Source organism: Ovis aries, chromosome 6 (genome assembly GCF_016772045.2).
Source record: "Ovis aries strain OAR_USU_Benz2616 breed Rambouillet chromosome 6, ARS-UI_Ramb_v3.0, whole genome shotgun sequence".
Taxonomy (NCBI): domain Eukaryota; kingdom Metazoa; phylum Chordata; class Mammalia; order Artiodactyla; family Bovidae; genus Ovis; species Ovis aries.
Genome location: NC_056059.1, coordinates 45857274 through 45869916, shown reverse-complemented (window position 1 = coordinate 45869916; position 12643 = coordinate 45857274). Strand labels below are relative to the sequence as shown.

At 44.6% G+C, this 12643-nt stretch overlaps 1 protein-coding gene across 2 annotated transcripts in view; it reads left to right on the top strand.

Moving 5' to 3' along the window:
• SEL1L3 (SEL1L family member 3) overlaps positions 1–12643 on the top strand; it is a 109892-nt gene that overhangs the window by 52067 nt on the left and 45182 nt on the right. For both annotated transcript variants that reach the window (XM_004009750.6, XM_042251286.2), the window contains exons 10-11: positions 8787–8998; positions 10493–10672. In XM_004009750.6, coding sequence (XP_004009799.3) covers positions 8787–8998; positions 10493–10672 — 392 coding nt within the window. The remainder of the gene's footprint in view (positions 1–8786; positions 8999–10492; positions 10673–12643) is intronic.

The window sequence follows — 12643 nt, the reverse complement described above, 5'->3', positions numbered from 1 at the left end:
AGTCAGGAGTGGTCACCACCTCCTAGCTGTTCGCAAAAGATTGAGCTGTACTTATCTACTACAGAAAAGAAAGTCAAGTATTTACACTATCACTCTTTAAGGATTGTAATTTTAAAAAACGTTTATGGTAAAATGCACATAATTTAAAATTCCCCATCATCACCATTTTTAAGTGTAAGGGCTTCCCTCGTAGCTCAGTTGGTAGAGAATCTGCCAGCAATGCAGGACATCCAGGTTCAATCCCTGGGTTGGGAAGATTCCCTGGAGAAGGAAATGGCAACCCACTCCAATATTCTTGCCTGGAGAATCCCATGGACAGAGGAGACTGGCAGGCTACAGTCCATGGGGTCATAAGAGTCAGACATGACTTAGTGGCTAAACCACCACCACCATCAGTAGTGTTAAGTACATTCACATTGTTGCACAAAAGACTCTAGAACTTTCTCATCTTGCAAAACTGAAACTCTGTACTCATTTAGAGGGGCTTCCCTAGTAGCTCAGACAGTAAAGAATATGCCTGCAATGCAGGAGACCTGGGTTTGATCCCTGGGTTGATATGCAGATGACACCACCCTTATGGCAGAAAGTGAAGAGGAACTAAAAAGCCTCTTGATGAAAGTGAAAGAGGAGAGTGAAAAAGTTGGCTTCAAGCTCAACATTCAGAAAATGAAGATCATGGCATCCGATCCCATCACTTCATGTCAAATAGATGGGGAAACAGCGGAAACAGTGTCAGACTTTATTTTTTTGGGCTCCAAAATCACTGCAGATGGTGACTGCAGCCATGAAATTAAAAGACGTTTACTCCTTGGAAGAAAAGTTATGACCAACCTAGACAGCATATTCAAAAGCAGAGACATTACTTTGCCGACTAAGGTCTGTCTAGTCAAGGCTATGGTTTTTCCTGTGATCATGTATGGATGTGAGAGTTGGACTGTGAAGAAGGCTGAGCACCGAAGAATTGATGCTTTTGAACTGTGGTGTTGGAGAAGACTCTTGAGAATCCCTTGGACTGCAAGGAGATCCAACCAGTCCATTCTGAAGATCAGCCCTGGGATTTCTTTGGAAGGAATGATGCTAAAGCTGAAACTCCAGTACTTTGGCCACCTGATGCAAAAAGTTGACTCATTGGAAAAGACTTGATGCTGGGAGGGATTGGGGGCAGGAGAAGGGGACGACAGAGGATGAGATGGCTGGATGGCATCGCTGACTCGATGGACGTGAGTCTGAGTGAACTCCGGGAGTTGGTGTTGGACAGGGAGGCCTGGCGTGCTGCGATTCATGGGGTCGCAAAGAGTCGGACACGACTGAGTGACTGAACTGAACTGAACTTAAGAAGATTCCCCTGGAGAAGGGAACGGCAACCTACTCCAGTGCTCTTGTCTGGAGAATTCCATGGACAAAAGAGCCTGGCGGGCTACAGTCCATGGGGTTGCAAAGAGTCAGACGTGACTGAGCGACCAACACTTCTAGTATACTCTTTTAGACCACAATTCCCCACCCCGCCCCCTGGTGGCCACCATTCTGCTTTCTTTGCACATGCATTTGATTCTTCAAGACCACATGTGAGTGGAATCATTTGTGACTGGCTCATCTCACTTAACATAGAGTCCTCAAGGTTTGCTCATGCTGTACCCATGTCAGAATATCCTTCCTGTTTAAGGCTGAATAATATTCTATTGCATGTCTAGATCACAATTTGTTTATTCATTCATCTGTGGATGGACACTTGGCTTGCTTCCCCCAACCCAATTGCACTATTTTACATAGTGCTGCTTTGAATGTAATGTACAAGTACCTCTTGAGGACTTGGCTTTCAATCCTTTAGGCTGTATACTGAGAAGTGGACTTGCTGGATCATATGATGATTCTACATTTAATCTCTTGAGGAACCATTATCCTGTTTTCCATAAGGGCTGCACCATCTTACAATCCTGTCAACAGTGTACAAGGGTTCCAATTTTTCCGCGTTCTCACCAACACTTGTGATTCTCTGGGGTTTTGATGGTAGCCATTTTCATAGGTGTGAGGTATAATTTGTAATTTATTTGCTAGGGTAAGTCTAGTTTCATAGGAATGAAGAATGCAATACTCTCATAAAGTGATGGTGTCTATGAAAGAGATCCACGGACAGAAAGGTAACTTATGGACCTGAGCCAGAGTCTCCCACGTAAAGCTCATCTCATCCGCCTTGAGACACACGTCCTTGATCCTCTGTGTGTCTCCATTACTTGCTTGACTGCAAGCCTGTCCAGGGTGATGTGAGAGGTGTAAGTATCCCACTGACACTTCCAATTACTTCGCAGTGTCTGCAATGATGCTGGACGTGGGTTAGCTGCTTAGCTATCAGCCCTTCTTCCATATGACCTGATGTAGTGCATTTCTGCACCACTCCCCACAGAGAACACATCTCCGCCACCTGTGCTTCTCAGCTTGCCTGCCTTGCAAGAAACCTTCAAGTTCCAACTCAAACAGCCTCTTCGCATCATCGTTCCTGTCCCCTTAGGCAGTCTGAGCCATCTCCCCCACCCTCCTTGCCATTGTGTAGGTTTTCTCTTATCAGTACCCATCTTACCAAGTTACAATATTGACTTACCTGTCTAGTTCCACAGCAGCACTCAGATGTCTTCAAATCTAGGCTTTCTTTGAAGACCCTCCGTATTTGTTGAGTCATTAAACGCACTCCAAATTAATAAGTGATCTCATTGTAAGTACTAAAAACATCTTTTGGGGGTATGAGAGAACAGGGAGTTTGAATTCCAGGAGATGCAAGTTCAAAGCCAAGCCATTATAGCAATCCAGACTGATGGAGTCTATGGCTTATTTGCCTTTTCTCTACACTTTTCTGATTTCTCTCACACATTTTTAGTCTGCTTCCCCCTCAGGAGGTGACATCCTGGCTCTGAAAACACTGTCCTGTTTCCCAGGTCAGGCAGAATGCTGTCTCCCAACTCTTGCCTGTCAGCACAAGTAGACCAGAATCCTTCTTAGACTATGCACACGCGTTGCAAAAGAATACCCGAAATACAGCCCTCAGGGTTCTTGCCTCCATATATCTGTAACCTCATTGCTGAGGTAATACAGGTGCCTGGATATGAAACTGCCCGAAGGTTCGTGCAGACCCAACTTGGCACCCATGTACTGAGAACCTCCAAGCATGGCGCTGGGTCCTGGGGCGACTGTAATGAGAAGCACAGACCGACCCACACACTGCTGTCTGCCAAGTGCCAGGGGGTGTGGAGGTGGGAGTCTTCTTACATGGTAACAGCTGATGTGCTAACCTGATATAAAATGCAGCTGTCCCCACTGGTAGTTCCCCCTCTGAAGCAGCACAGGACTTGTTCCTCACCTCCCGGAGTCAGCATGCCTTTGAGTTACAGATGGCAGTGCTCCTGGGGCACCCAGCTGCGATGCATACAGATGTAGCAGCCAACCCTTCCTGCCGACGGCGTTCCTGGGCCTCTGCTCTGCATCCTCTTTCCCTCGTGTGGTCCGAGAATGCTCCCATGCCGCTCTGTCCTGAAGTCCAGGCTCTGGGGGACATCCGACCAAGACCCCATGTTCAAGACTTCAGGGGGACCATTCTAATTGGCCAACCTCTGTGCTGTTTCCTGGGGAAGCTCCAATTCTCTGGAAAATGGCGCTTGTGAGAGCATGGAATCACCTATTAGCTGTTTCTAATGCTAGGCTGGTAGTATTTCAGTACGCACACCTTTTCATCCTTGAAGAGCTGGCTGCTTCTTTTACTCTCCTCTCACACCTTTCTTGATGGAAACCTTTGAATTCAGAAACCCTTTGAATGGGGCTCTGGAATCAGGGAAGAGAGACGGTGGGAACTGGCTGGTAAGAGGCTGCCGGAATGGCAAAGCCAGGTGAAGGCTCTGGGTAAGAGAAGTGCTCATGGTGGGAAGGAGTGAGGAAGGACACAAAGGCCTAGGTGCAGGGGACTCCCTGGCAGGGAGGGCCAGGGAAGCGAGACAGGTGAGCGGCTAGCACGCCCTCCAGACACATGCCCCGAGGCCAGAACTAGTGACTCCCTTTCTTCTTTTCGTGCCAGACTGGGCACCCCTGAGCCCATGAGAGCTGGTGACTGTGGCTACAGAGAGGCTGAGTTCTGCCTCAGGGGGTCCTCAGTGGTCCTCAGGGGGAGGCCGGGGTTGAGGCTGGGCTCCCATCCTGGGGCTGACGCCATTTGCATTGTTCCTGCAGGACCACTGCCTGGCTCCTGCCCCAGGCTTCAGAGAGTGGAGTACAGGAGACAAGGTTCCTCTTCACAATATGCAGAGGGGTGCTGGCTGCACTGATGTCACTCTAGCTTGTTTCTGAAAGGGAAAGTGTTAGTTGCTCAGTCCGGTCTGACTCTTTGCAATCCCAGGGACTGTAGGCCCTCAGACTCCTCGGTCCATGGGGATTCTCCAGGCAAGAATACTGGAGTGGGTTGCCATTCCCTTCTCCAGGGGATCTTCACAGCCCAGGGATGAAACCCACATCTCCCACCTTGCGGGCAGATTCTTTACTGTCTGAGCTACCAGGGAAGCCCCCAACTCTTCATATTTTTGCAGTGTTTGTTTGGAGACTAAAATGCAGAGCATGAAAAGGGTAGAAACACAATGGTGTTATTTAGCAATTTCAGGATGCTCTGGAATTTAAGAGCTACGCTTGCTGTTTTTCATTAAAGGGCCCCATCTAATTTTTTTAATTCAAGAAAGTATACATTATAGTTTTTAAAAAATACACACAGAGAAAGAGACAAAAAGAAGGAGGGAGTGGGGAGAAGAGGAGGGAGGAAGAGAAATGACGTGTATAAAGTCAGAAAATCTACACAGGACAGAAAAGTACAAATAGTTTATTTGGGGGAGAGAAATAAGCCACCTCTTTGAGCCTCAGGAACCCTCTGGGGCTCATCAGATGCAAATGCAAATGAGAGATGTGCTATTAAAAAAAATAACTAGTAAAACTTGGTGAAGATCTTTCCTTTTCTGGTTAAATGATATTTTCTCCTTCCATGTTTTTCCCCTCTTTTCAAACCTCTTTGGATACATTATACCTTTCAGAAGGTTGAAACCAAAAATGACTTTCTTAATGTGCCTTTTCCCCCTCACAAGGAATAAATAAGCCTGCTTTTTTCTCCCAAATTTTCCATCAGATGTGGCTTCAGCTCCTTCAGTAGGCAGCTACCTTCTCGCTTTCTGCTTTTTGCTTCTTTTAATGATGAGCCCACAAATGGTGACCTTATGGTATTGCTGGAAAAAAGAAAAAAGAGCAAAATAAACAATACTGTGCTCCTGGGAAGAGAGTGAGAGTTAATTAACGGTGGTGGTGCCTTTTGTTTCCTTAGCCTCTCGTGTAGGAAGAAAGAAAAATGGGAAAATGGCTCCACTTCTATTTTGTTTGTTTGTTTTTCATTACTCCATTAATCTCCATAAACAAGGCATGTTTTTTCGTTACAGATCCACTAGAAAAAAAATGCATATGCTAAACCAGATGGGTGAAATTAACAGTCTCATTAAATGTATTTTTAGATAGCCAGTTTTACAATATCACCAGTGACATCAGAGCTTTGATTTTGTGCCACATTTGAAATGCAAACTTTAAAAAATGTGCAAAATGAGCAATTTTCCTTTAGAAGTATTATTATTTTTATTATTATATCCACAAGGGCAGAAAACTGTCTTGATTCTTTTGTAGAGAAAGTACCGATTGGTAATGTTTGGGGGGAGTTAAGAATTTTAATAGGTAAAAGAAATAATGAAGGCTTTTCCACCTGCTTTCATTTCAGTCTGCAAATTGTGTGTGTGTGTGTGCATTTGCTGAGGATTGGAACTTTGTGAAGTTTCTCCCTCCTGATTATTATTCTCCAGCAATCCGTGCTTCTGGGACAATCCTGCTAATAATTTCTGGGGTTCTGTGCCAGATGTCAGCAGGGCAAGTGTTTCATTTGGAGCTTCATTTAGTTTGGAGTCTCTTCTCTCCTTTGAGTCCCCAAAGCCTATGTCCGTGGGTACTCAGGCAAAACTCATCATCTTAGTTATGTGTTTGGCAAAGCAGGTAAGGCCAGAATGAATCGTTAACAAAATGGTAATATTGCTTTGCTCTGAGTGTGCACAAAGGGGCATTGGAGATGAGCATGTATTTAAAAGTAAATATAAGAGCAAGTAGGGGTAGGGTTTATTTTGCAGCTCCAGCTGAGTGCTGCAGTACACACTGAATCACTGCAGTAGGTTCTCACCCTGTCTAATGGTTGGATGGGATGGAATTCTCTCAACTCTGCAGAGGGAAGATTCAAAAGAAGAGCCCCAGACTCCTGGTGGAAAAGGGGGTTATTATTCAGATCCATCCCAACAGATGAGCAGAGGAAAATGTTCAGGGATGTTCATTGGCATGTTGTTGGTTATAGCCAAACCACTGGAAGCAACCCAAGAGGCTAAAAATAGAGAACTGGTTGGAAGAACAACACTGCTATAAAATGCAAAACTATTAAAAGTTTGGGAAGAAGAAGAAGCTTCTGACTGCTGTGGACAGGTATTTGTGGTATGCTGTCAATTTCAAAAGAAAGTCGACAGATGAGCATAGGGAACTAGACTTCTAGGGAACTAGACTTCCTATCTGCAATAACCTACAATGGAAGAGAATCTGAATAAGAATATGTATGAGTCGTTTTGTTCTACAGCTGATACTAACACAATGTTCAACTAATTTCAATAAAAATATTCATAAGGGAAAAAAGTTGGGAGTTTGAATCTATAGGAGCTTTTCAGAAGGAAAATATGTATGTATATAGGCAGATAGATGTGTAATGAATTACTTGTGCTGAGGAAAAGTCTAGAAGTATATACACCAAACTTTCAATAGTTTTCCTTCACAATTAAAGAATGACTGGGAGAGAGGGGACTCTTTATTTTATATAAACCTACATTGTTTGAGTCTTTATTTTTTTTTAATAGCAAACAGCTATTTCTTTAGGAGTTTAAAAAAATACAGAAAGATGAGCAAAGTCTGTTTGTTCAGTGAGGTGGTTCTTTCAGCACTTACCTCTTGGCATGGAGAGAGTAAAAGCAGATCCAAGGTGCGGCCTCTGAACAAGCTGAGGAGGGTGAGGGTGAGGCGTTTCAGGAGCCAGGAGACAGGACTACCTTAGCGCTGAGGGGAGGTGGTGGGTGGGTACCTTTCCCACAGCTTAGCGAGTGAAGGCACGTGCCTCCCTGACAGGGGCAGTCAGCTGCCTATGTGCTCAAAGGGATAGGCACCAGCTCATAATCAATGGCGTGGGGCTCACAGTTTCATCCGTTGGATTCCGCTGGCTTCTGTGATGCCAAGGCAGAGGCATCAACCTCTGCCAATGACCTCCCCTTCAATCCAATCTCAGATCCTCCAGAGAGAGGTTTCCCACGTTGGAAACTTATCTCTGTTCATGCCTTTTGTGAATTTTTTGTGAAAGTCGCTCAGCCATGTCTGTTTGCAACCCCATGGACTATATAGTCAATGGAATTCTCCAAGCCAGAATACTGGAGTGGGTGGCCTTTCCCTTCTCCAGGGGATCTTCCCAGCCCAGGGGTCGAACCCAGGTCTCCCACATTGCTCTGAAGGAGTGCTGATAGAATGAGGCTCTCGTTGCCTCCTGGAAGTTGTTAGTAACATTTTAATGTGGGATAGATTGAAGAAGCTCAAAGAAAACAGTTGGACGTAATTCTTAGGGGAGAAAATTTTCGCTTTAAATAAGTTGACTGCATCTCTTTAAATGGAAATAGTACCTGTGCAATCCTATGTGGCTTTTTGTAACATAGCATCTAGTAGGTACACAGAGTAGAACTGCAAACATTTGCTGGCTGATTAATAAACGAGAGATGAATAATGTAGATAGACTTTAAAGGACTGTGACAGCTTATAAGGCCTTACAACTTGCCCGTTTGGACTTAGTTTATCAATTTATGGGAGGATTAGGTGAAAGGAAGTGCCATAGCTTAAAGCGATTGTATAGGGAGGTCTCTACCCATGGTAGTAAGGTACTTAAGACACCTGGTTGCCTATTATCAGGAAGAAGCTGGAGCGCAGTGAATAGGACTCTTTTTCTATGACCTACCAAGCTGGAGTCTAAGCGTGGCTCATCCATTTGCCAGCTTTTGTAACTTAAGACAAGTTAGTTGACTTCTGTAGACTTCAATCTCCTCATCCGAAAAATTAAGACCCTAATAATAGTACCTCCTAAAATTGTTTGAATTACATGATATAATTTGCATAAGGCACTCAACCCAGTATTGGGCATTTCATAAGCCTCCAATAAAAGTTGACATTCTTTTTGTTGTATTTAGAAACCCACAAGGAAAACCGGAGGCAAAAGATGATAAGAAGGCATCTCAAAATAAGATTCTTGTGCTCAACTTTTTACAGAAGCACCTAGAATCTATTTCTGAGATAAAACACACTCTCCTTCAGAGTTTTAGAGGGAAAAAAAAATCTCCCTGGCAGTTTCGATGGTCCTAACTTGGTGTGAGTTACACTGAGTAGATTATTCTCTTGAGGCGTTCTCTCAGCTATAGAAAGCACATCCTTTCCCCCAGGATACTAGGCTGTCATTTAGTGCCAAAGGAAAAGCTATTTACAGAATGACACTCTGGCATCCCCAACGGGTTTGATTTACTTCCCCGGAAGGTGGTATATTTCAAGGCACTGCAGGACCAGCAATATTAATAACTCAGGTGATTTAATTGGCTCTTCCCAATTCTTTTTAAAGCCATGTCGATCCCATGGTAGTTAATTGTGTGTGCTGTGAATTGTGTTATTTACAGTGCCGAGGAACCAAAATGAATCTGTATTAGACATCGGTGGGCGGATATTCGAGAAGGCTGTAAAGAGACTCTCCAGTGTTGATGGCCTTCACCAAATTAGCTCCATCGTCCCCTTTCTGATGGATGCCAGCTGCTGTGGATACCATAAAGCATCCTACTACCTCGCAGTCTTTTATGAAACTGGATTAACTGTACCTCGGGATCAGCTGCAGGTAGAGTATTTCATGCGTCGCAGGAATATCCGTCACCTAGATTGTATTTGCAGGGTAAGGCCCTCGTGCCCGAGGTGGAACTGGACATGTTCATGCTCCCTGGAGTCCTTTAAAATCTTTACACTCAAGAAAAACAGCTTAGGGCTGTGTTAAATACAGGATCTTCTGCTGGCAGTGAGTGAAGAAGTGCACTTTATCCATTTCTGGACACAGCATGGGGATACGATTGATATACTAAGGAATAGTTTGTGCAGGGCTTATCAAAACCCTAGTCCTTCAAGAACAGGTGCCTCTTACCCAATTCTTGTAACTATTCTGGCTGTGGGCCCATCATTCCATATGACTTTTTAGCTTAGTGGAATCATTTAGACCTCTAAGCAAACAATTGTCACATTCAGCCTTCTACCATTAAAACAGGAGAAGGAAATGGCAACCCACTCCAGTATTCTTGCCTGGAGAATTCCATGGACAGAAGAGCCTGGAGGGCTACAGTCTGTGGGGTGACAAAGAGTCAGACATGACTGAGTGAATTGCTCACATTAAAACAAAAGCCATACTAAACTGTTTTGTTTATGGTGTTGAATCCAAATTTCTTATGCAACTTGCTTAACATCCGGAGTTGCATTTTTATAAGTGTTGCTAAATAATCCCTGATCACATAGTTTTTGTATTTGCACCCAGGATTGTTTATCCTGGATTTGAAGAGACTCAGACTGTTCACACCCTCCCAGGTGGCTCCGCGTTTCTTTCACTTGATTCCTTTGTGTGCGCCTCTGGCCGTAGCAGCTCATGACTGATGGCATGCTTTCCTAAGTCCCTGAGGCAGTCCCCATCCAAGTGTATAGAGGGGAAGACTTGAGCCCTGTTTCTGCCACAAAACGACTGATTGACCAAAGGCATATGACTTCAACTCTCTGAGCCTCTGTTTCCTTAACTCTGAAATGAGGTGGTTGGACCAGTCTATCTCTAAGGACACTACCATTCTGAGATTGTGAGGTTGGAACGCGGCCCACCATTCAGATCCTCTGACCACAGATGATGTAGCTGAAGTGGGCCAGCATCCTTAGAACAGTTGGTGGATACACGAAGAGAAGCTGTGAGATAAGTCAGGAGAAGACCCTGTCTTCACTGCGAGAAGAACAAAGGAATTTTCAGCTATTAGACAGTAAGGACAGATAATCATGAGAAAGCTCTTGTGGCTTTTCTGAAGTTTTTCGTGTTTTTTGTTTTGTTTTTTGGCCATGCAGTGTGGCACGCAGAATCTTAGTTCCCCAACCAGGGATAGAGCCCATGCAACCTGCTTTGGGAGTACAGAGTCTTAACCACTGGGCCACCAGGGAAGTCCTATCTAAAGTTTTTCTTAAAAGGTGTATTAACTTCTTTCCAGAATGACTAAGTTCATATTATAGGGGTGGGTCCAGATGACCTTTCTGTGTTAGAATTTCACCACCCTTTTCTATAGTCTTGTGAACACTGTCCGTTTCTTTCTAACAGGGCATGTTGTACAGTTTGGTTGGAGGCCAGGGCAGTGAGAGACTGTCTTCGATGAATCTTGGGTACAAGCATTACCAGGGTATTGATAACTACCCCCTGGACTGGGAGTTGTCCTATGCCTACTACAGCAACATCGCCACCAAGACACCTCTTGACCAGCACACACTACAAGGAGATCAGGTACAGGAGAGAAATGGGTAGGAGTGGTTATGGCCCTGCTTGCTAGGGCTTCCTGAGCAATTTTATGAAGTATCTGCCTCAGCGGCTGGTTTATTCACTGGCCTTCAGAGTGCAAGCATAATCCCATGCAGAGAGAAGCCCTCTCATAATCTCTAATTCATATTTCCTCACTGTGCTCTCAGGCTGAACGCAGGGACCACCCTACATCTGTGCATGAAGAACTTTCCATGAGTGGGAAGACTGGTATGGGGAGGGGAGATACAGCCCTGGACAGACTTTGATTTTGAAAACCATGTGCACCAGAAAGAGAGACATTTTGTCTTGGCTCCAAAATCATGTGACTTGGCAGGATCTGGAGATGTCAGGGGAGATTGAGTCAAATTAAGCGGGGGCAGTTAGCCAAGGGCTGCTATCAACACATCACAAGCAGCAGAGTTGCAGAGTCTACATATAAGAAAGCTCCATCCCTCCCTATGTTCCTGCTGCCCAGCACCTCGAGAAGCATCTGCCCATCACAGGAGCCACAGGGCTCCAGGTGACTGACAGCAGGCAGTCCATCCTGGATTAAGGACTGGATGAGGGGCACTGACTCCAGCCTCTCATTTTGCAGGCTCACCTATCTTTTTGACTCGTTAGGCAAAGAAATCAGTGGCTAATATCTGCCTTCAAAACATGATGTGTTACACTGGACCAACTGATGGTTTGTTTCAGGAACTGCGAATAAAAGGCTATAGGTAAAGGTGATGCGTGCATGCACTGTCTATTCAGTCATGTCCGACTCTTTGCGACCTTATGGACTGTAGCCCGCCAGGCTCCCCTGTCCATGGGATTCTCCAGGCAAGAGTATCGCAGTGGGTTGCCATGCCCTCCTCCAGGGGATCTTCTTGACCGAGGGATCAAACCCATATCTCTTTACATCCCCTGCACTGGCAGGCAGGTTCTTTACCACCAGTGCCACCGGGGAAGCCCAAGTGAAGGTGACGGTGTAAGAATAAAAAGAAAGCTGCCTTTAAATTATGTAGATTTGCATCCAGCAGGAGTAGACTGTGATGTGGTTGGCCTCTCAGCTTGTATTTTTCATAGCCTTTAAGCTAGTTAAGTTGAGAAATGCGAGTAGACTGTACCAGGAGTTGACGATGTTTTTCTATATAAGGCCAGACAGTAAATATTTTAAGCTCTGATTTTATAGTCACTATTTCAGCTACTCAGCTTCTGCCAAAGATAGTATCTAAACCACTGGGGTGCCTGGGTTTGTGCAACCAGGGACAGTAGGTTGCTGTGTGGTCAGATTTGGCTCTGGTTGAAGCCGTAAGCTCTTGATTTTCACCTTATGCTTGGTGAGCCTGGGGGATGGGTCAGGCTTGTGGAATCTTAGACAGAGCAGGCTAACTGGGAACCAGACCACTTACTGTTCCCCGTGCTGCTCCTGTATTACATTTAGAAACCCCCAGTGCAGGAAACGTGTGCTTCGATGATTGGGAATGAATGGTTTCTGGAAAAGAACCCTGCAGTGGCCACTGCAGAGTTATGAAATAAATGACTCAGAGATACATGTTGTCAGTGAACATTGAACATGAATCAAGCTATAAGGCACCCAAAGGCTGTCTGTATAGACATTCTGATTCCTTTAGAAGATAATGATTTCTCCTGAATAGACTTGTATTCTCTCAGCATACATAGGCTATGGGCAAAATTTGACCTCAGTTTGACAGGAATGTTTTAATTTATTCATTTATAAAGTTTTTAAAGAATTATTCTGGAAACACATTCATAAAAACATTAGACCACCAAATTATATTGTTATTGTTCTGCTAAGCTTGAATGTGTTAATAATGTCCTGTACGTATACACTTTTAGGAATTCTAATGCAGCATAAATGAGCAAGGGGAGATGGTATGTTGCTAACAAGCTCCTTTTCTTTTGAAGATTTGGCCCATGAAGTGTTATGATTATGAAAGAAAATGTTTAATT